Genomic DNA, 24,479 nt, shown 5'->3' with positions numbered 1-24,479 from the left:
CCATCTGCTGTTCGTGCCAGACTTTACGAGCTCGGTGTTCTTTTAGTCCGGCTATAAGCATAAAAACTTAATTATACTTTTTTGCTGTCTTCTTGGAGATTTTCTGAAGACAGTCATTTAAAAATGATACTTCTTCATAGATGTTTATAAATCGATGAATAAACATTCTTTTGGCATTCTTCTGTCTCACTTAAGGGATTTATGCTAGTTCTGGAGGCAATAATTACCTGTGCGTTGAGGATAAATGTTTTCATTTTCTTTAGTAGCAGGTTAATCTTTGTTCCTTTTTCTATTAATCAAATAGGTCAATGTTTCTTTCTGCTGTTTTATAAATATCTTAAGATATTTTGTCTCTGGTAATCTACTAATCAAGAAAATGAAATTTTGGAAAAACCTTCCAACAGAGTGCTTTTCAATGCAATTTTGGGAGTATTTACCAGAAGTGGGTGCTGTTTTAATACATTTAGTTATTCCATAGCCGTTGAAGGTAAAGGAAATGTTCTGAATCATTGTGCAAGAGAATTCCCATTAGATGAGCTTCAGGATTTAATTAGATTTTATGCATTTCATTGTTTCTTACTGTAGTCGTGCCTCACCGATCACTGAAGCCCTTAAGGAAACTGGATGTACTTACAATTCCTATTAATAATTAATAAAACTCTCCCATCATTCATGGAAACAAGTTTCCACTGTGCCAAGATACCATCGCGGCAATAGCATGTGTATTAAATATCTGCACTCATCTTATGTTTGTAGATAGTTGCATAATAAAATACTAAAAGTGCATGGTTAAGTTCACAGAGGTCAAGCACTTGAAATGCAGAGAAAGGAAGAAATAATCTTACCAACACTGGACTAATTAATTTATTTCTGATTTGTAGATCAAAGCCAAGGTACTGAAGGTGTACTGTCAAAGGCATAAAACAGTTTTGAATGTCCAGATTCAGATTCATAAGATTTTGATTTTGCAGTACATTCAAAACATCATATAGCATTTGAGACGCTGTTGCAGCTGGGATTGTTTAACAAATAGGATCAGAGGCTTATGAGACAAAGAACATAAGATAGGCAGTATAATGTTTCTGCAGTTTTCTAGTGTCATGTCTAGATCACAGATAAAGTTTGAGATAGTAGAGATGGAATTCTTCAGTGGTATTAAACATGAGACCATCCTCTAAGTTGTTTCAGTCGCATACAGTTAGATAAAAATAAATTAAAAAAAAATACGTTTGTGCTTTCTAACTCCTCAGCAGATGAGGTGAGGATCCTGTAGCCAGTCTCTTTGGTATGACAGCTTCTTGTTCCACTTCTCCTTCCGCTTTTCCTTCCACTATGCTATAAAAGCAAAAGTCTGGCACATGGTAGGGATTAAAACATGTGATGCAAGAGGAAATACTGAATCTTACCCTGACGCAGAACGATATGTTTTTGGTAGTCTGGACTGGAACGTGTTTATGTGCTGTTTGCACTGGTGCTTCTACAACCAATAATACTGTATGAACTGTATGTAGACTTAGTCATCTCAGGCAAAACTGACCGGGGAGCAGATTAGTTATTAAACTAGCAGTTATTGAAATATATGTGTTCCTGTTTAGCTTGAATGAACTGTGAATTTCTGCAAAGGTATTGGCCAAATCTGGTTGGCTTTTTGTGATGGTGATGGAGAATGTATCCCAGATTTATTAACTACCCCTATTAAGTTTCAAATCATTACTCAACAAACTCGAGCTTTCCAAAGAGAGGGTTGCCAACATTTTTGACCTTGAATAGTCTATTTTTCTGTGGCTTAGTTTTAGAAATAGCTAGCTCTGGTAGAATCTTTACAGTTCTGGGCAGGTGGTACTAGAGGTGGAAATATTAGAAGCTATATTGAGTGCTTAAGTTTAGCAAAGGTGTAAGATACTGAAAATATGTTTCTGGGAATTACTGGGTAATCTTGATAGGTAGTAATTTAAACTTGTATATAATGCCTTGATATTTGTGGAAATTCTTTTGAAGGAATGTGAAGAAACAGCTTCTTGGAAATGTTTTGTTTGTTTTTTTATATTTAAAAATATTTTAAAGGTAATACATATATACAGGATCTTTTTTACTGTTTTTGCTATCTGTGGCACAAACAAAAGGGTAACTAACCCTACTGCCCCAGTGCCTGCCCAGAGAAAAATAAAATTAAAAAAACCTTTGTTATGAAAATGAGTTCTTATTCGTACCTATTCCTTTGTTGCAACAAAGCCTTTGTCTTAACTATGAAAAGATGAAAAGTCTTTCTGGTACCATTCATGGTCACTGACGTGATGACAAGAAATGTTGTGAATGATTAGAAATCCTAATGATGACAATTCTGGGTGTTTTGTGACTTTATAGCTAAAATGTTTGTTCACAACCAGCAAATTTTTTGTAAGGAAAATTGTTTTGTCAACAAAGAATGAATCTTTTTTTTTTTTTTTTTTTTAATGATGCAAGCAGTGTCATGCACCTTGATTTAAGAGTTGTGTTTTGTTTGTTTGTTTTTCTCCTGCAGGGGCTTTTTGGTAATGTTCTCTTTTTTTCTAGTTTTGTTACCAAACACGATTCAAGTACGTGTTTTCAGACACTGAATTTTCAGTTGGGCTTTGTCTTACACTAGAGATTCTTCTGTGGTACTCATTGTATTATGTGGAGGGACGGCTTTTCTGTGTTGGCTTTACCCATTCCAAGTAAAGGCACTGGGCTTAACCACTGGCTTCATAGTGGTTAGCTATGTTAGTACTGAGCACCTTCTAAAATCCAGTCATTACTTTGTGATAAGCAATTTGTAGTGACTGAAATACATGGTCCAATTTGTCTGAGTGAAATTTTATTCTGTTGTATAGCTACCAGTCCTATTTTAGCAAACTGTTTTACAGTGTGAGAAAACCAGCTTACGGTTTGTTTTTCAGGTTGTAAATGTTAAACTTTGGGAAAATACCCCTATGCTTCATCTAGTTGGAGACTATTTCAAAGACCAGTTTAGAGGGCAGTTGTAGAACTAAAAAGAATAAAAGAATCATATAAACGAGTGTCAGTAAATCAACAGGAACTAAGAATGGAAAGAAGGTATTTTGCTGAATTGTAAAGAATGAAAGTAGTAGAAGACCCAAAGAACCTGAGACTATCAGCGTGGGCTTAGAGGTGACAAGTTCAACAATAAATTTGACAAAGACGATGTAAGCAAGTATATGTAGTAATATGTTCAGCACAGTATACAGAGGTTTTCAAAACATTAGAACTGATTCAGTGTTTTCTTTTCTACTGACTCTGTATTCAAATGCATACCACTGTTAGTAAATACACTGCGTCTTTTGTAGACGGTGGACATTCACAAAGAGAAAGTTGCTAGAAGAGAAATTGGTATCTTGACTACAAACAAAAACACCTCAAGAACTCACAAAATCATTGCACCAGCTAACCTGGAGCGACCAGTTCGCTACATCAGGAAACCTATTGATTATACAATTCTAGATGATATTGGACATGGAGTGAAGGTAGGTGATATTGTTAAAACAGCCAAACTGCAAATACATTGTCTTTGTATATTTTCAAAATAACCTGATGCTTTTCATGATAATATACCAGTTTCTCCTTCCCTGGCCAGTATGTCTATACACGTAAGAGGAGTTCTGCCCAGATTGCAGTTGCTCTTTCCCTTGTCCTTTCCCCCATGTTTCTGAACCTTGCAAGCTCACTGAGTCTTATTTCTGAGGATATTTGGGACTGTGGATCTCAGCTTTTTAAATGCTTCTAAACACCTTGTGTGATGCTGCAATTACTCTTCAAGTCAGTTGTCAGGATACACCTGAGTAATGAAAAGCTAATTACCAACTGTCAAATTTCTCTCTGAATTAGCAACACAAAGTATGTCCAAGCTTTAATTGCACTTGGTTTAGTTTGGAGCTCACCTGAAGAAAGGATTTGCATAAGATTATTTGCTCTCTTTAATTTCTGTCAGTCTGTTATGTCCTGTAATGTGCTTTGCTAAAGTGAGCTCCCTGCAATTTCTGTGCTATACAGAGTTTAAGAATGAGAATATTGCTGTCAAGTTCAAAGCCAGCTATTTCTCCCTTTTAAAAGTAGGAAAAAAGGAGGGATTTCAGGGCAAAGATCAGAAGGTGACACAACTGGTGGCTGTTGTATGCAAGTGGTAGATCAGTGCACACAACGGCAGTAATGTCATGTGTGAGATTAGTTTTTTTTTTTTTTTTTAAACATGTCCTGAATGTAAACATAGTCTTAGCAGGTGTGAGCTCATTGTTAACTTGTGCTGCCAGGAAAACAAATATGGAAATGAGAACATTGACAGTCTTAAAGTTCCAGGAGAAGAAAGGTAAATAACACAAAGCACTGTCATTTTTACATGACAAACTAACAAATCTGTAAACCTGCTGAGTAGCAGTAAGGTAAGATGCTTCTTCCAGTCAAAGTACAGCAGAATTTATTTTGCTTGACACGTAACTGCATTGGGTCGTCTATGATATTCAATTTGAAGTATCTACTTGGATAGTCATTTTAATGACAACAGGTTGTTTGGCCACTCTTCAAATTCTTAATAGTCCTGATTAGATATCTCTTCAGAGCAATTATACTCGAGTCTTCCTCACACCTTGTTAGTTAACAGAAAGTCTATTTTCCCCACTTCTTACCAAAAGAGTCAGCCTCAATTTGTAACCTTAAATCAGATTTCAAAACCACACTTTAAGTTTAATTTGGAGAAAACAACAGCAGCAAAAACAAAAGAACGTGCACACACACATCATCATAAATAGCTACTGTTTTGGCCAGGAAATTGTTATAATTTATATGTTAAAATCTACTGCCAATTCAAAATTTGAACTTATGCACGTCAGCAGAACTTCTGGGTATGGACGGAGCATATTAACCTGTAGGATTACCATTGCTAATATTTTAATGAGCACTTCTGTTTTAATGAGACTGTTTTAGAACTCATAAAGGAATAATTTTTAATTGTTCTACAACACGTTATTTAGCACTGGCTCTAAACCATTGTTATCCCACTTACCTCAGTGTAGCAGAATTGTACCCACTGTGATGCAGTGAATTATGTTCTACTGAAAGGACGTAATTCATCACATGGCTGATGACTCAAATGTGTGTTTGCATCCATTTGTTATGCTTGTGATATGCTTGAAATAGCATCCAAATGATATTTATAATGTGCTATATTTATCTGGAAAATTAAGAAGCATTGTGTACTTAGTGAAACAAGAAGGAGCAACTTGTTGTCTTTAATCATGCAATCTTTAATCTATGGAACTGATCTGTGGATCAGTTAATCAGGTTAATCCATTGTTCAGTGCATAGGAAAGAACCACTCTCTTGCTGGTGGGGAGAAAGTGGCCAGTAGTGTTTGTCAACCTGTTGTTCTCATTCTGATCAAGTAAATACAGAATAGTTTTTTAGATCTCTATCTGGAGGACAAAGAGAAAAGAAGAAAAGAAATAGGAGCTTTAAATTTGTCCATCTATAGCTGTTTATTGCTTGAGCTGCGGCATTTTTCCCTTCAAATCAGTACTCAGCAAGAGTTATTGGATAAATAGCATTGAAGTTCCAGTTAGTATCAGAGTATCTGTCTGCATTCTTAGTTCTCTGCCTGCTTTTTTGGCTGTAGGGCTTTCCCTCTAGTACTGGGACACAGAATTGTTTATTGTCAGGGCAATCAAAGAGATAAAGTAGCAAGCATTCATTGCAATCCCTGAGAAATCCCTGATAAACTGGACAGAGAGCAATATAGGGGAAACACGGAGCATTCTTGGCCATGAAATCCAGTATGCCATGTTGGGGTAAATAGTTTAACCAGCTATGGCCATGGGAAAAGGTGCTTTACAGTATGGTTTCTTTATAGGGGAGAGTGAATGTAAATGCCACTGTATCATTCTAGCACTCCCTCCTCATCTTCATTCCCTGAAGTCACAATGCTGCAAAAATCCCAAGAACTTCTTATCTGAAAGAGACTTGCTCAAAAAAAATTTTTCTTTAAATATTCCTGGGTTACAAAGTCTTCCAATCTGCTTTTCCTTCCAAAAGGTTCTATGGTCAGGTTCTAAGGTTCTATGGGGCGGGGGGGGTGAGTTGGATCCATTCAAAGCAGTGTGTAGTTGTATTAAGGTACTGTAATTATCAGGCAGTACTGCTGAGGGAAATGTCTCCCACTGATGGACCCTTATATGCAGTTGGCCATTCTTTCTGGCCAGTACAGGGGGACCTGGCTTTGCTGTGTAACTTTGTGAAGCAGAGACCATTTTGGTTAATATCTCCATGGAACTTTGAACTTGAAGACAGGATGTTTTCTAGTAAATTGGATTATGTTTTCATTAATATCTTAGGGTCTCATTACAAGCTATATGGATGAACCAGAGTAGTCACTCTGGGTGCTCTGCTGTTGAGATTCTGCCATATGTAATCTTCAGTGTTACAAGAAGTCTAAGAAACATAATATGTTTAGATCAGCTGAGCTGAAAACAGATCTAAAGATACTCAAATGGAAGGACTACTTTTTTTGAGATTTTTATTATGGGGAAAGAAAATATATACGCTATTGAGCCAGTAAGATGTCATGTGATTTCATGCCAGACAGCTAGCACTTAAGCTTTAAAATACTTCACTCTTGGCTAATGTTTTAATATATAGCTTAGAAAAAGGTTCAAGACATAATAATTTACTCTTGATCTTTGTGCAAGAGGTTTCTCATGGCACCAGGTTAAGAATTAACTAACAGCATTGTCTAGGAAAGAGCATATGTTAGCTTAATATTCTAGAGGATTTTGTTCAGCTAATTGTAAATATGCTAACACAATTAACAGAGCTTAAATGAGCTCAGGGTATTGATAAGTCTGTTCTTTGACAGCTCCAAAAATTAGTCTCTGAAGTTAATCCAACTAGATATTATATTCCATTCTGAAAATTGGTGACTTTTTGTTAGCACTGTAAGAACTTTAGTAAACAGAGTACAAACATTTGAGCATTAATTTTCAGGTGTTACATCTAAAGCCTTTGTGATCAATGTGTATTGAAAGTTTCAGCCTGAAAATCTTTTGTTCATGACACATTCTGCTTTAGCCACTCTTTTTATGATCTATTGATACATTATTTTGTTAATGCTGAATGCTTAACTTTTTTCTTTCTTTTTCCTTTCTCTTCATATCCTGAAGTTCCAACTAACCTTTCAATGCTTTTTTTCCTTACCTCTTTTATTTGCTCCATTTATGCATTAAGTGGTTGCTTAGATTTAAGGTAAGAAACCCCAGGGCTGGATTTCCATTCTTATTCTTCTGAGACTATTACACACGGGGAGATGGTTATGTGAATGTTATAGATTGTTTAAAAGAACACCTGCTCTCCTTCCTGTGTATCGGATATTCTGTTGAAAGACTTCATTGCAGATAAATGTTTTGCGATAGAAATTGATGTATTTATGTAAGGAAGCTAACACAATTCATTTTAAAAGCTTTGTGGCAAAATATTGACTGACTTAAGCATATCTACCAGGTCATTTACAAGGGAGGAATGTTGTGCTTACCATGCCTAGATAAAAAGATACATGAATACTTAGCAGCTGAATAGGAGCCTCCCCCTGTGTAATATTCTTTTTATCCTATATACGGTGTGAATTATGATTTGATTGGGATTAATGTTTCAGCGTAAGATTGCTCCAATAAGGGGCTCCAAAGGTATGTAAAAAATTCAAATCTGTACATTATTTTTTAAAGTTGCAGTATCCTTATTTTTTTTTCCAGAAACTGCTAGCAGTATTTAAATACTGAGAGGCACTCATATATGGAAATTTTTTCAAATTTGGTAGTTGTGTAAAATCCTTAATTTCCCATAAACAGCAAGCGAAGTGGTTTATTTAGTAGAATATTAAATGAATAATGCATCAAAAAACTCAGACTGAAGTATGGCAAATTCTCATAGATCTTACAGAAATTAAAACATTAGTAGTGTTAGTGGCTGCAGATATAACAACAAAAAGCATAAAATCGATTGGACAAGAAATAAATGAAGTTACATGATATTACATTGGAATTCATAGTACCTTAAAAAATAAATAGGTTATAGCTTTATTTAGTATTTTGCTGTCGTCGTCTTCCTGAAGTGCAACTGATTTGGTTATTTGGGGAAGGGGGAATGAAAGTTTTTTGAGTAGCAGCCATGATTTCAAAGAGGGAACTGTATTCTAGAATGTAGAATAGTAATATTTTATATGATAATATTAATTAAATGAAGTTCCAAGTGGATGTGGAATTCTTTTTAAGTATTTTCCACAACTGGGAAAAGCTAAAATAAAATCCTGCACATTCCTGAAAAGATTGCCTTTTAAATAGCTACTACTGGGGATATCCTAACAACGTCCATGTTGAATTGGCCAGCTGGTACTTTTAATAAAGTATTTAAGTGTATGTAGCATATCTGATCACAATGAAAATTGCTTAATAAATGGAGATTTCTTGCATGTCATTTTAAATTTACTTTTACATGAGTGTTTAAGGTACAGTATTTCTAGTCACATAGTGTTTAAATTGGTTATATTTGAGAATTAAAAAGTTCATCTCCCTGTTTCTGCATAGCCCCATGAAGTGCATACTTCTAATGCTGAATATGCCTTATTCTGCACACAGTCCATGCTAAGTGGTGCTTTTCACAGTGATTTGAAAACAGGAATTGGCAATCTGTCGGTTTTCTTTGTTGCTCTCTGCAGTTAGAGTTATGAACCATCCTAATGACTATCCTAAAAAAGTAAAATATAAAAATTGTGCAATTACAGATTATGCATGAACTGCCATATCTGCATCATCTGCAATGGTGAAAAGAGTCTCTTCAGCTTTTCAGAGAAAATTATTTTTTCAGTTTATAGGTTTGGAATGAAAAATAACGTTATTTGTTATAACAGCAGTTAAAATACATCTCTGTTTTTACTGGAGTGAACCTGATTTGATTTGGAAGATAAAATATGTCAATCAACTTCTGACTGCCAAAAACATGAGGGTTTAAAAAAAAAAAGAAAAAAAAAAGAAAAAAAAAAAGAAAAGGCAAAAAAACATACAGCCCCCCTCTTAGTGGACATAAGAGGTCTCACCGTAGTCACAGTGCATCAGCCTGAAAGAAAAGTAGAAGAAGGCTACTAACCCATAGTTTCATGTGAATACTAATTTTACTTCACTTGAGAGATTATATATGAAGTTCTTAGCCTGTATTTATTTTTCAGGGCTGCAAAGAAACCGTAGCTTGGTGAGCAGTTACAAAATTAAACTGACTGATGGGGCTAACTGTGCTTGTGTCTAGGTAGCTTAAATTTAAATTTTAAACAAATTTTGAAGAAAATTCCAGCTGCAAGTCAGAGGAGTATCTGTACCATCTCCTGTCAGAAAATCAATTGAAAATTACATTGTTTAAGCCTTTTTCTACTTGCTGGACTTGGTTCTCCAATTATTTTACATAGGTGAATGTGGTAAAAACAGGTAAACTTGATTGCTGAAGCTTTTACTTGTGGTCATTGGTCAAGACAGTGAAATTTAGATATTTCAATTCTATATCAACCAGTTAATCAACTGGTGAAAATATGGTTCAATTAGACTTGCAAAGTAAATATTCAAGTGGCTGAGCACAGCCTGAAAAGGAGTTTACTCTGAAGTAGCAGATGACAGGCAAAAAATCTGTCATTCTCTCTAGAGCTTTAACAAGACGAAGCAAGGCGTGAGAAGTTAGTTTTCATTCAGCATTGGGTTGTTTTTGCTGGCGTCAGGTACAAAATCATTCAAGAAGGCTGGATAGCTGATTGATGTTTCTGAATGTCATCTATGCAACATCACTGCTGGGACACTCTTTCTTAATAGATTTGCCAAATCGTTTGCTGACCTGAAAGTTCTAGAAAATCAGATTTGACAATAGAGCAGCCCTTAAAAAATTTGGGGCAGAGTCCAATTTTAGCTTTAGAAAGTAGTTCTTTGTGAGGTTTGATTGTGTGGAATATATGCTATTGAGGCTTTTGGGGGAAAAAGTTTATCTTGGTAATGAAACTGACAATGAGATGTTATACTGAAAAGTAAAAATGTTGTAGGTTCAAGTCTTTGCTTCTGTTAAGGCCTTAAAGCTGTGTAAATAAACAGTTAAGTGCCTTAAAGTTGTGTAAAAAACAGTGCATTTGTGCAAGTACGTTTAGTGGGTCTGGTGACCAACTATATCTGACCAACTATGTATTTCTGCACTTCAGGGAACAGTGCCTCTCTTAAACAGAATAATCTGTAGTGATCACTTCAAGCCTTCTATTTCTTTAAAGTTTATATTACTGTTCTTACTGTGGAGGTGGATCCCAGAGCATCCTCTAGGATGTGTTACTTACCCAAGATCTGCTTGTTTTAGGTTGTTTATGCAATTCCTTCCTCAGCAAAGCTTCATATTCCAGCTCCAGCACTGCTGGAGTTACAGCTCTGGTCTTTGGACCTTTTCTTCTGTAGTCCTGTTACATGCTACTTCATGTATAAAAAGCCTCTGTAAGGTATCCAGTCAAAGAAATGCTTATCTGAGAGTGTCTGTGTCTTCTTTCTAGAATTATTTAGACACCCCCCCCCCCACACACACACCATGTAATTTCAGTGGGTGATGTTTTTTGCTTTTTTTTTTTTTTTTCTTCAAGGGAAAGAAGCAAAAAAGTTGGAAAAATCTCTCCATTAATTCTGTGTAGACCATGTACAGTACTTTTTTCTGGGTTCACTGGGTTGTCTTCTTTCTTGTAGAACACTCAGCTGTTTGTTTCTTTTTTTTTTTTCCCGAGCTTTGTGCCCAAATTCTTTTTGCCTCTCTTAATTTTTTATTTATTTAATTTTTAGCACAATGGTTAGCTGTTTTGACAGTTGCAAGCAAGGACAGAAGTACTTCTTTGGGTTTTTTTTGTTTGTTTTGTTTTGTTGTTGCAGGCTCTATTTTACCATACAGTTTCCTAAAAAGAATTTGCAATCTCTGTGCTACAAACTAACCACAGATCTGTGGAGTCCTGCAGCTATACTAACCAACAGCCAGATGTGTCCCTCTGCTTTCACCCTCTAATTACACAAGTTGCAGCTGAATGCTTTTAGCTGCATGGAGCTAGGGGAAATGTCATCAGAAACAGTGCAACTTCTAGCAAGGTCCAGCTTACTCAGAAATTCCAACTTAATGAGAAAACTAATTTTTGCAAATTGACGACAAACTCAAATGTGACCTTGAGGTCTAGTGATTGCTTTGGGTTGTAAAAGTTTGTAAGAGGGATGTACGTGGATAACCATAAGTGCAAAATAGGAAAGGCAGTAGGCAACAGAATAAAGTTTTGCAAGGGTTGGGGGAGTGTTAATAGCTTTCTTTTTTTTTTTTCATCTAGCAGACAAAAGGAGAAAGAAGTTGGAAATTTTGCAACGTTTGTACCTCAAGTGAAGTTACAACTAGTATAGCTTTAAATCTTATTCTCTTCTTCTTTCCTCAAGACAACCTGTAATCCTTTTAGTGTCTTGCATAATATTATTTCCACAGGTCTGTCTACTTTGATTAGAACTGTTAGAATAATTTTATATTCTTAATTTCTCTTCTATGATTATTTGGTTATAAGTAAAAGGGGAAGTTATTCAGACAGAATTGTTTAAATTGCAGTAGCTAGTCTTAAAGTCCTGTCAGATTTGAAGACAGTCCTGGTAAACATTACTTGTTCTTTCAATATTTCAGTATCAGTGTTGAAAAGTCATTTCAAAGAGCCTGAAACTAAGCATTCTGTCAATGCACTTCCCCATCTTTCAGCCTAGTCTTTCTGAACAGCTTCTTTGTGACTGAGATTTCTTGTTTAACAAAGGTTATTTTTTCTTCAGCCACGTTGTCTAAAGCTGTCTTACCATCCTATGTCAGGGATGTTTGTTAGCAGTGTTAATAAAAGCAACTGGCAGTAACTGGAGTTCTGCATTGGTCAGGCAAGTATTGCTTCCACATCTTGCTGTGTGATGTCACTTCACCCTCCAGCTGCATTCCTCTCCTTTTCATGTGATTCTAGCACAGTGGAATCCTAAAACGTCATTTTTCTTGTAATTATTGTATGCACATAATACCACTCTTGAAAGTAGGGTTAAGTAGGATGCTCTCTTAACTGTAGGACGTTCTGTTAACTGTGAAGTGATAGCTAGTGCTGACATCATCTGGGGAGAAACCATAGTGTAGCTAGTTAAAACATCTGCCGGGACTGCTCAGGGGCACACAGATTGGTCTAAGTTTGCTGTCCTCTAAAGACATCCAAAACCCCTGCCCTACTAGGCTTAACAGTCTGTTTGAAATAGCTGTAGCAAGTGTTGCTGTGAGTTTTTAATTAAATGGTGTTGGGTGTGTTTTGTTTGGACAACTCAAATAGATGGATGAAACAGACATCTTTAATGAAACAAGAAATACAGGGGATGCTGCAACTTTAAAAAAAAAAAAAGGGGGGGGGGATTTTTTGCTATTTATTGATGTTCCGTGTATAGAATAAAATACAATTCATTTTACATTTTCCCTTTTCCCTTCAAGTAGTTGTAGTTCAGTGCTTACCTCATCCCTCACTTGACTTAACTTTAGAATTATTGCTGCTTAGAGTTGGCTTAAAGGACTTTATAATGCTATTCAAAAGACTTTTTTCTTAAATTGACACTGCAAAGCGCTTTTTGCACAACTGAATCAAAATGTTTGGTTTTGAATCTGACAAAAAAAAAAAAAAAGAACCCAAACTTTACAAAGCTTGGTTTTCTTTTCCTCCCAGGAAATTGAAAATGTTGTAACACGGGTTCTTGAGAGCTAAGGAGTCAAGTTTCAGCATCAGAATACTGAATATATTATGCTTTACACTGTCCTCAGTATTTACAAATTCACAAAAGTAAACATTTCCAGGATTTTAAGCAAGTTGTTAAAGGCAAATTACTTCTTTATAATTTGTCTATAACGATGTTTGCAAATATTCTTAATGTGTTGATTACTGTGCCTTTTTTTTTTGTATGGGGGAGGTGAGGTCAGTAGACAAGACTTACACTTTGGAAATAAGAAACACTGAAGTAGAGCATGACAGGAACAACAGAAAAAGGGATGTAAGCGTACTTATTTTGGTTTGTTGAATATTTCTGTGCCTAAGCAAGAATTCATAAAGCATTCATAAATCAAAAGCTATTTAACGGAGACTTTTAAGAAGACCACATACAGATTCCTGTAATGGTGCATGCATTGAGAGAATTATGCTTGGCTGGCAGTATGCAGGTAAACAAAATGCCTACATCAGTAATAATTGTTTACGATTTCTAGATTGATCAGGCAGTTAGGAATGCAGGTGACTTCTTGATTTTTAGAGGTTATAGTAAATTCTCTTATATAAAAGTTTCTTCTTTGTAATTTAACCTGAAAGAATGCAAGGGGATGACTGCAGTCGCATCACATCACTGCAAATAATTTTTCTCCCCATACGTTTATCTATCAATTCTTAGAGGTCAATTTGCTACAAATTTGGTGGGGAAAGAAATACATCTCTGTGTTTTTCTATATATAGCTTTCTCTGTAATTTTGCATGTGTACTATTGATATTTATAACAAACAGTTTATTAAATAATTTTAATACTGTGAAAATATTAAAACATTAATGGAACATATTTGGACATTATGTTGGCTTCTCTGTATTTGTATTAATTACATTAAATTGTGGTCTATTATATAAACCTTAATACTTTTAAAGAGTTCTTTAAAATATTCTTTGAAATTTACCATTTGGTAGGGCAATGTGAAATAACTGCCTTTGTCTTAAAAGGTGACTGGGAGGTTTAACCAATTCACATACAATGCCTGCGTTGTCACTGATTTAATGTTTGTGATAGCCCAAAGACAAATTCACTCTTTGTATACGTAATTTTTGAAAACCCTATGTAATAAAGAGTCCTTTGAGCGCAACTCTTGAGTTCTAGCAGAGTGGATATTGCATATAGAATGCATGGCCTCTCAATTTATTTTTTGTTTAAACCTTCCCCTACTTAGAGTTAATTGGTAAGGGCATCTCTGTCCCTAGACGGTGAGCTTAGTGAAGGCCATTTCTCTCCCCGTTCTTTCACGCAGGTCAGCACACAGAATATGAAGATGGGTGGGTTGCCTCGTACAACACCACCCACCCAGAAGCCACCAAGTCCACCAATGTCAGGAAAAGGAACTATTGGGTAAGTGGAGTTACCAAGCATGTAAAGGGCTTAGGTGAACAAGAAGAGGGAAAAAAAAAAAGATTCTTTCTTTTTGTGTGGTCTGTTTTGGTTGGTTGGTTTTGCTTTAACCATCCACAGGATGAGATGTTGCATCAGCATCCTCTTATATTGATCATGTCTTATATACTGGTTAACACATTTCTGTCACAAGATAATGGGCATCATCAGCCTTCCCAACAGAAACATTTTTTATCATTGCAGAACACTTAAAACTATATGCTTTAGCATAGAGAGTCATCAGCTGTGTGGCTTTGACAGGTGGTGCTAAACAACTGGAAAACTAGCATGTGGTGCTGTTGTACATGAAGTACATGAAAAATGTCCTTGATTGTTTTCTCATCCTCTGAAGTAGATATTGCAAACTTACAGGAAAACGTTTTTAACTGCTGATGCTGCTTAGTATGTAGCAAACATTTCAAAGAATGAAAAATGTCTTTGTCTATATTATCTTAATTTGCTTCCTTGCTAATTTGCTTATTATCTTAATATGCTTGTCCTTGTGTAGGCGTCACTCTCCTTATCGTACTTTGGAGCCAGTACGTCCTCCGGTGGTACCAAATGACTACGTGCCTAGCCCAACACGCAATATGGCTCCCTCACAGCAGAGCCCTGTAAGAACAGCTTCTGTGAATCAGAGGAATCGCACATACAGGTATTCAGAGTAGTCCCACACAAAGTGTACTTAGTGTTTTATAAGTGCATGGACAAAAATGCTATGATAAATGTGAAATCTATCTGCACCTTGACAGTGAAGCTTCAAGCAAGGATAACTGGGGATGGATGCCATTTAGCATGTCGACAATGTGTTGTAATAAAACTGGAATAGTGAATTGTGAATGGTTCATTTAATCCCATGGTTGCGTTAATTTTAGCATTATAACATAGTTATAGCACATAATGCTGTACTAAAATCTTGTAATCTTCCAAGTGTTTAGACTGTGATATTTTGTGAAATGTTTACAAAACTGGGAAAAGACATTGTACACAACTTAAGTTTTGCATGTTGAAGGACTGCTTGGTGTGCTTACCATTCACATTTTTGTTTGAACAGTCTTTGATGTTTTTAGATTGAGAAGTTGAAAAAGAGCATTGTATTTTGAGGGTATTGGTAACTTCAAACACAGAATAAAGCTGAGTTGTATTACCAAAGGTTCTGTAGAAAGCTAGCCTTCTCTCTAGGATAATGAGAAGAGTTTCATGATATGGTCTAAATACTTCCCGTGGAATCTTTACCTTTTAAACTTCATAAATACTCGATGCTGGCTAAATAGATTGGCTTAATGTGACTTTTACTTGATTATCTTAAATTTTTCCTATTTCAGTTGTCTTATATGAAAGCACATAAAGCAGAGTTTAAAGAGTCAGTACCTTTTTTAAGTTACAGGAAAAAGGTCTGTATTTGCTCAGCAGAGATTTTACAATATTGGAGTGGCGTGCTTTGGCATTAAGTTCAGAAGTGTTTCATTTTGGAGCAAGTTCACTAGAACTAGGTGAAAAATCTGTTGCACTGTAACCAAAATGACGACGACTACTGAGAAAACTAAGCTTTATATAGGTCTTCATCATTGTTTCTTTTCCCTTGTTCCCCATTACTCCTCTGAATTAGTTAAGGTGCTGTCTGAGGGATCTTGTGTTTCAGCATGTAGAGCAGCATATTCATTTCCTGGATTATTTTGGTTTCTTACAGCAGCAGTGGGAGTAGTGGAGGAAGCCACCCAAGTAGTCGGAGCAGCAGTCGAGAGAACAGTGGAAGTGGCAGTGTGGGTGTTCCTATTGCTGTTCCCACACCATCTCCTCCCAGTGTCTATCCAGGTAAACGGAAACTTGCTTTTCCTCTTTCTGACTCAGCATTAGCTTCAGCATTTGCAGATTTCCTAAAAACCGTGATGAGTAAACCCCAAGAGGAATCTCAAAATTCATCTTCCAGAAGCATGCAGTCCTTGAAATTGGTCCTAGCTATTGATAGTATGAATCTGAATAAAGTAGAGTGTTTTCTGGGAGTTTCTGATGTTCGCTAGTGTTTATTTTATATATTACTCGATTTATCAGAATTTTTTGCCTGGCTGCCTGTATGGGACCAGATAGGACACAATATTTTTTTTGGTGGACAGGGGAAACGTCTCCCTTGTTCTTCTAAGCAAATTGGTGCTTTTTCACTGGCTGTCTACAGGTCTATAGAAGCTTGCTTTTAGAAAATTAGATTAAAAGAGAGGCAAGCAGAATGTAAATCTTCAGTACATTAATGCAAGCCTAGCCGAGTTGTCATGAAAAGGCATTTGTTCAGTGTAAACGACCCCAGTCTTCCCAGAAATAGGAAGTGATTCTTTTTCCTTTGCTCAGCACTTTTGGTGAAGAAGAGTGTATAGTTGGCTTGCAGTGTGATCTGAAATATATGATGCTTCTGAACCGAAGAACGGGAAAATTTTGTCTTTCCTCTTCTGTATGTTTTCTAATTAGTACAAAAGCTAAAGGCAACTGTGATAAAGATTGCAGTGTAAATAACAACAAGGAATGAAGACATCTTTCCAAAGTAATGACTTGCAGTGAAAAGTTCAGGGTTGTTACCTTCAGACCAGAAAGAAGCAGTGGATTTGCTTGACTGTCGTGAGCAGCCTACATAAGAATGAGCCTTTCTTTAGTAGCTTTTTCTCCCATCTCCTCGTGCATTCCAAAATACTATGCATCCAGTAAGGTGCTAACACTGAATAGTCAAAGGCTTTCTCTAATCCTTGCTAACATATCTCCTTATTAACTCCACCTCTTCCTCCTTTCTTCACGTAGCCCCTGCTGGCTCAGCTGGCACTTCTCCCCTTCCTGCTACCTCTGCTCCTGCCCCCACCCCTCCTGCTCCTGCCCCTTCCTCCGCTGCCCCAGATGCTGCTGCAGGAGCCCAGCCCCTTGCTGATGGCTTCACCTCTCCAACTCCCCCTGCTGTTTCTTCCACACCCTCTACAGGTGAGTGTCTGCTCTGGTGTGTGGGCAGATGAACCCAGATGTGATCACGGTCCAAGGCTTTTCAAAGTTCCTTGAGAAGCACTGATTTTTTTTTCCATTGGCTTTTCTTTTGTCTTAAATATAGAAAAAGTATTTGCTAATACTCAGCTATAAGGTAATAGTTGGAGCAGACAATTCAAGGTGTGCTAGTTTTATAAACAGCAGTCATCACTTTATTATTTTTACTTTTTTACATTTACGTAGCTATTTATTACATTATCATTTTATTGCAGTTTGGATACTGGGACTTTTACTGAGTTCCGGGTCTGATTATTCTCTTCTAGGAACGAATTAAAAATGGTGCAACTAGCAAAGTATAATTTATACAATTCGTCTCTTCAGTGCTTTCAAATGACAAGTCTCCTTTCAACGAACTGTTAAGGAGAGCATTCTTTTTGTAGGAGTGAAGTAAAACACAAGTTTTTGCTATGGAGAATAGTACTAAAGCATTTTGGTTTGATGCTTTAGAGTCAGTACTTACGGCATGTAATGCAACTTGCTTTTCTACTGCTTATGAAATCACCCCACATTTTTCATTTTCTCATGTGCTGAAGTTGCGGCATGTAGTACTTACTAACCATAGCACAGTTCTGTGGTAGCTTTTGATGAGGTGTTACACTGCATTGTACAGCTCTGGTTTAGATAGAAAACATGTAACCACATATTGGCTTACTTTTCATTATAGTGGAATCTGATTACAAGGGCATCAGTTGATGTGTGTGTTTATTAGTGTTGGTCTCTCATAGAAAGAATTTCACCAGGTGCCAGAAGCATTCTTGAAATTGTATTTAATTTAAGGTGCAGTGGTTCATATAAAATTAGAAAATACTTACAGTAGAATCCGTGACTATGACAGAAGTTTCTGGACTGTGATGAATTCTGGTATCCAGATGATACTGAAGTCTAAACTACTTTCACATTTAGAAGATGAGGTGTGTCAGAGCACTTCAGTTTTCCATTTTTTATGCACTGTCAGTATCCCAGTTTTAAAGCCATATCGCTTCTGTATTTTGGACAAGTCGAAATCAAACAGAAATTAATATTTCAATGGCTACAAACCCTTACTTACAATTTTGTAAGAGAAATTTCAGTTTTTTTGCTCTTCTGTTTCCTTGTGTTATTAGTGAGGTGGCTTGCATAGCTTCTCTGAAATAAAATATATGAAGAGACTGGATAGTTTACCATTTACGAGGTTGTAGTTTTTGGTCCTTAAGGACCTCTTATCCTTGTTCCTTCTCTCCCCCTTCTTTGCAATCACCACCAATTTCACAGTCCTTTAAGTAATGGGGAGACATACTGAAAAGGTACGGTAGGAATAATGTGGAAAAGCATTTTTTACTAGGTGGATTGCTTCTTAACTGCTCTTGTTCCTCACCTGTAAGAAGTGTGCTGTTTGAGATGCACATACCTGTACAAAGCAGGAGGAATGGGAATCTCTAGTTAATGCAATTGCTCTTAGAAGCAAGTAACACAGAAAGCAACTTGCATTTTCTTTACTGACCTAGTGTGGAGTTTTGCAAAGTAATCAAGCATAATGGAGAACCTCCTTACACCTTATGTAAAAGGAGAACAGTGCAGATTTTTAAAAATTGCTCATTCGTGTGTTCTGTTTCCCTATTTACTTCACTGCATGTATGCCTCCTCAACCACAATGGCCATCTGGCTTTCTTCCCTTGTTTTTCTGCAAACCCTGAAATCTACCTCTAGTGCAAATGGTGGAAGCAGAATAGTTAGGGAAGTTAATAACCCATATGGGTGTAAGAAGTCTAGTTTACTGTGTGCTGTTGTGTACCATATATAAGCTGGAGAATTTTATGTGAGCACAAAGGCTGCCTTAATAGCCTTACTTCTAGATTAGTATTGGGTGGTGATGAGTGATATGCAAAGTCAATTGCCAGTTTTGTGTTCATATGTTTTGTGGAAAACATATATTGCTTAGTTAGATTCAGAATCAATTATTTTGATATAGGAAGTGATTAGAATGGAGAGCAAGTTTTAAGGAATTATTTCAATTGACAGCTCCTTGAAAATTAGGTCTTTGAGTATGATTTCATTTATTCCATACTTCAAGCAGTTTCTAACATTCTCTTCTCCCCAGATGATTCTCTGTATATTTCTTGAACAGCAATAAGACAGTTTTCAGTTGTAGAAGGTAACATCTCTGAATCTTAGAAATGGCATACATATAGTTTTCACATGTTGTGTTGCTTGATGGCTGGACTGTGAAGTGTTATTTTTCACAGGTTTATAAATGAGATGACTGAATTTGCAAGAAGTTATTATAGTACATTATATAAAATATGCAACTGGGAATGACTGTCTTTCATTTTGAAACTTTGTAGCATAGATACCTTTGCATTTCCATTTTGGCTTTTGCAATTAGTGCTAAGTACAGGCAGTTGGGAGAATTATTATGTTGCTATTGAGACATCCAGTATTTGGCAGTCTGGTAGCTGAACTGGCTGAATGCACCTAGGACGCAGATTGTCTTTAAAGAACAGAAACCTTTCCAAGCCTTTGAATCTTGAATGTAGCTATTAAAAAAAAAAAAAAAAGGCAGGCATCATTCTTCTCTTGGTAACACATTTCCCTTTCTAACCCAGGTCACCCAGTTCAGTTCTACAGCATGAACAGGCCTGCATCTCGACACACGCCCCCAACAATAGGGGGATCTTTGCCATATCGGCGTCCTCCTTCGATCACGTCACAGACGAGCCTTCAGAACCAGATGAATGGAGGACCTTTTTATAACCAGAACCCAGGTAAGAAAGGTTTTCTGCTGTGCTGAATTCAATGCAGGCGTGAATTGACTGGACTTCAGGTCTCTGAAATTTTGTCTCCACTGCAGATCTTGCGGTTAGTCTCAGATTAACTACCAGTAGAGTGCTGGTAGCCATGCAGAAGCTGTGGTGCAAGTACAGAGCATTCAGCTTGCACTATGGCAAGCAGCCCAGAACAATATGGGCTTTGTTGCCAGATGAATTACTTCGATCTCCCAGAGATCAGAGATGTGTGCATTTAACTTGAGAAGGAAGTGGATGGTCCTTCTGGGGACAATGAGGATGGAGGAGCTTATATGAATAAACTGCAGCCCAGTTGCCTGAAATATGCGCTACTTGTTAAGCACATTATGTGCATATTGAAATCTGAAGGGGAACAGACAGGAAGGAAAGGGAAAGAGCTATAAAGGAAACCTTTCAATATTACCTTTTGTAGTAAAGAGGATTTTCAGTATATCCAGAGTTTCTGACAACTGCTGTGCATTTCTGTATTAGTAAAGGGATAATTCTCTGGAATTTACCACTGCATTGTTAAAGGTAATCATAAAGATGCCAAATAGACTTCAAAGAAGTTACATAACCATGATTCAGTCTGTGGACCCAAAAAGAAAGTAGTGATTATGGTGATCAGTCACTTGAGCTGTAAATCACAAACAAAATACTTCAATTATACTGTCACACATAAACAAGCTGTTGTAGTAAAAGCAGAATACAGAATTTATTAGCTTTGTGGTTAAACTAAACCATTTTTTTGGACTGCACCTTGAGAGGAGAGGATGCTCAAATATGTGTAATTGATGAATATCCTATGAATAGAGGGATTGTTGTCTCTGTAAGGAGCAGGGGTAATAGTGGCAGGATGGAGGCCATGGTTGCTTTTCAGCATTCCCAAAGAGAAGGAGAAAATACAAATTTCTGGCTTGTAGTGATGAAAGAGAGACCCTACACAGGCAGAAGGAGCATGTCAGCTATGGCTTGTTCTGCTTTGCAGGTTGTTTGGCAATAAAGCAATACTTTTCTTCCTTTTTTTTTTTTTTTTCAAGTATGGTGGCATAGTCATTTTTGTTTATTTACTTCAATACTGCTACTAAGATAAGGTAATTTTTCTGCTTCATGGTGAGACATTTTCAGCAACTGAAAAGAAAATAGTAAGGAAATGCAGACCCTTAACCGATCTCAGCATAAACTTGTCCCAAAGACACCCTTGCCAGTTATATCACCTAACAAGTAGTGCAACTTTGCTACGTTAGTTAAATACCAGTAGGAGTTCAGCTGCCAGCAGTATAGAGCTCAGTACAGGCTGAAAGCCCTTGGGAAAAAGTGGGGGCTTGTTGGGATGCTGGTATGCACTGCACACTGTTCATACAGCTGAATTCTTACCAGGCTGAAGCTATCTTGGGAAAGGTGCTCTCAAGCATTTCTTAATGAATCCACAGCAAACATGTTGATGAACTTCTACCAGTGGTCTATATGAAAGCAAGCTGAGTGGGAATGCTTAAGACGGTGTTTATCTCATCTTTTGAGATAGCAGGAGTGCAATAGAGTTCTTCTGATGCACTTTATAAGAAGTCATTATTTTAAAATGTCATTATATGAAAAAATAAATAAATTACTGTATTGACCAAATACAGTAAAGGCCAAAACTAGAGTCATTATGTATTATATAGAGACAATATAATAAGATAGTGCCTGCACTGTGTGTAGACTTAAGTATAAAACTTGACAAAAGGTTAAAATAAACAAGGAATGATGTCAGCTAGTGTTAGCCATCACCATTTTGATTAAATTGTGCAACCCAAGCTAACAAAGGGATTTTTTTGTTTGCCTAGAGTGATTTATTTTACTACCTGGAAAGCCTTGTTATCTCCTTCAAAGAATTATATATAGCACACACATGCAGCATGCTGAAGGGATGTAGGAAACTGAAGCTAGTCTCATATGATAGATATGGATTGTATGTATTCATGTGACTTGAGTAGAGAAAACATTTTGAAACTAAGTATTTTCATAGCATGTATAATTAAAAAGGGGAGCACTTCATAGTTGAACAGTAATGTTGAATTCCTGAATGTTACTGCATTTGAATAGTACTTCAAGTTCCTTTTTCCCACTTTCATAAATGCAAGACCAAAACTTTTCCCAGCTACTGTGGTTATACTTGAAAGAAGGAATATACTCTCTCTGGAGTCACTTAATTCAAGTCAAAGAGGTTGTAATTAGAAAAGTATTTCAAAATTTCTCAAGAACTATTAGTTAAGTGGTAAGATAATGGAGCTTGCTTTGTGTAGAAGTACGAGGTTGTTCTTGCAACAAAAAAGATGGTTGCTGCATTGTGCTTTTTATGTTTATTTTGCATGCTTTGTTTGGGGTGTGTGGTTGTGACAGGAAGGTGAACATGAGTGGCAGAGAAAGTGCTGGTTACTAAAATGAGCAAATAGGAAAATTTGAGATGTTAATGTTGAATACCTTGGATTTTTTTTTTCCTTTTATGATGTGAATTAATTCTGAGAAATACTCAGAATTAATTCTGAGAAATACTAAGTCATATGTAGCAGCTCTGGAATTAGCTTGAAATTTAATTAGCTCTGTTCTATAAGCTAAATAAATGTACTGGTACATGAAGTGTAGACCCTTTTCCCTGGTGTTCTTTTGGACATGATTAAATGTCTTTGTATGCCACTACTAACAAGAAATAATTTAGTTGTGCTTTTCCTGAAGTGTGATTTCTGAGAAATAATCCTGGAACTTGCTTAAAAAAAAACAATTGTACTGCATTACCCTTACAAATCGAGACTAAAACTAGATAAAAATATTAAGTAATTTAGTTATTTTTTTTTTTACCCTAACTAGATAACTGAAACGTTCATTCCTAGCTTAAACCACAGTTTAGTGGTATAACATCTGCAGCTAGCTGAAAGTGTATTCTTTAAATGTGAATTCATGTGTATCATACAAAGACAGTTCTTCTGTTACCAGCAAAACAGCTGTTCAGAGTTTGGTGGCTTGCAAAACAAGGTAGAAAGATACCGAAGGCAGCCCATCTGGAGTAGGCTCTGTTGCTCTGCAGCAGCACAGTGTGCTTTAATCTGCCAGCAAGGACCCTGGTCAGAAGTCCTTTGTTTCTCAAAGGCATCTTTGTCTGGTTCATCTAAAATAAGTTAAATGAGGCTTTTTTTTTTTCCTACATTTTGGAGAAAACTCATTATATCTAGCATCAGTACTAAGTTTTTGTGGATGCTGTTACAGAAAAGGTGTTACCTTTATAATATTAAGTGGATCTAAAAGGTGGAGGATTGTAGGGAAATAAACCTCTTGGCATATTTGTTTCTTAGGCCTATTCATAAAGTCCTGTAGTAATAAACTGCTGCAGTAATAAACATGTATTTGAGGGAATCTTGTAGTCAGATTAGACTACTACTTCAGCACGGATTCTTGATCTTATGAAAAAGAGCTGAGTTGAAAATACTAAAAATAGAGAAATCTCCTTGAAGTAAGGATTGGAAATATAAACACCCTGAACCCTTTTTCTTTGAATGCCATCGTTTTTATCACAGCTTCTTGGCAGACTGCTACGTTGTCTGAGTGGTGATGATGTCTACTCTCCTGTTTGCTGCTTTGTTGTGTTTCTAACTGAATGCCTCTTTTTAATTTCTGTGGCAGCATCCCTTGCTCCTCCTCCCCCCTCCATCCTACAGGTAACTCCACAGTTACCGCTAATGGGATTTGTGGCCAGAGTTCAAGAAAACAGTAAGTTTGCTGCTTCCTTGTGCGATGATTTAGTACTGCATGTGGCTTTTGTTTCGAGTGGATGAAACATCTGTCTGTGTACAGCCAGAATTCTGCTTTCTTTACTGTCTCTGCAAGTTTGTCAGAAGTTCCTAAGGGGGGCTAAAAAGGAAATAATTTAATTGGAGGATCCTGATTCATTGAATTCAATGATTCTCTAGTGTATCTTCACAAGTTCCAAACATTGATGCCAGAGCCAATAATTGGGATAGGGAATCTTATTTAAACCTTTAGCCATGGCTCTTAGAGATACTCTTATGATTACATTGCTGCTTATTTTCAGTTTCAGATACTCCTCCCCCCCCACCACCTGTGGATGAGCCAGTGTTTGATGAATCCCCCCCGCCGCCCCCACCTCCAGAGGACTACGAGGAGGAGGAAGCAGCAGTGGTGGAGTACAGCGATCCTTATGCGGAGGAGGACCCTCCCTGGGCACCACGGACCTACTTAGAAAAGGGTAGGTTTAAAGCTGCTAGAGATGGTGGGATTATTTTTGTAATAGTTTCTATACGCTCCTGGTATCCAGCCCTGTGCAAAGTCTCTCTTACAGGTGCACAAAGCGTGCCAAGTGTCCCGCTGTGTGACTCTAAAACATGGGTGCTCTTTGCATGCCCATAGGACTCTATGAGGGCTTCATGTGCTCTTCATGAAGAGGGCACGGGCCTGCACC

The 24,479-nt window shown here is 36.9% G+C and overlaps 1 protein-coding gene across 19 annotated transcripts in view; it reads left to right on the top strand.

The window, feature by feature from the left end:
* ABI2 (abl interactor 2) overlaps positions 1-24,479 on the top strand; it is a 61,970-nt gene that overhangs the window by 30,617 nt on the left and 6,874 nt on the right. For 2 of the 19 annotated variants that reach the window (XM_048061422.2, XM_048061434.2), the window contains exons 3-11: positions 3,327-3,503; positions 7,249-7,266; positions 14,110-14,207; positions 14,755-14,901; positions 15,937-16,061; positions 17,031-17,204; positions 19,847-20,005; positions 23,684-23,770; positions 24,093-24,266. In XM_048061422.2, the coding sequence (XP_047917379.1) occupies positions 3,327-3,503; positions 7,249-7,266; positions 14,110-14,207; positions 14,755-14,901; positions 15,937-16,061; positions 17,031-17,204; positions 19,847-20,005; positions 23,684-23,770; positions 24,093-24,266 (1,159 nt within the window). The remainder of the gene's footprint in view (positions 1-3,326; positions 3,504-7,248; positions 7,267-14,109; positions 14,208-14,754; positions 14,902-15,936; positions 16,062-17,030; positions 17,205-19,846; positions 20,006-23,683; positions 23,771-24,092; positions 24,267-24,479) is intronic. The other 17 variants (XM_048061423.2, XM_048061426.2, XM_048061425.2 and 14 more) reach the window with 17 other exon arrangements.

This window comes from Anser cygnoides, chromosome 6, assembly GCF_040182565.1.
Source record: "Anser cygnoides isolate HZ-2024a breed goose chromosome 6, Taihu_goose_T2T_genome, whole genome shotgun sequence".
Lineage (NCBI taxonomy): Eukaryota > Metazoa > Chordata > Aves > Anseriformes > Anatidae > Anser > Anser cygnoides.
The sequence above is the reverse complement of the archived record's forward strand: the minus strand, read 5'-3'. Positions and strand labels throughout refer to the sequence as shown.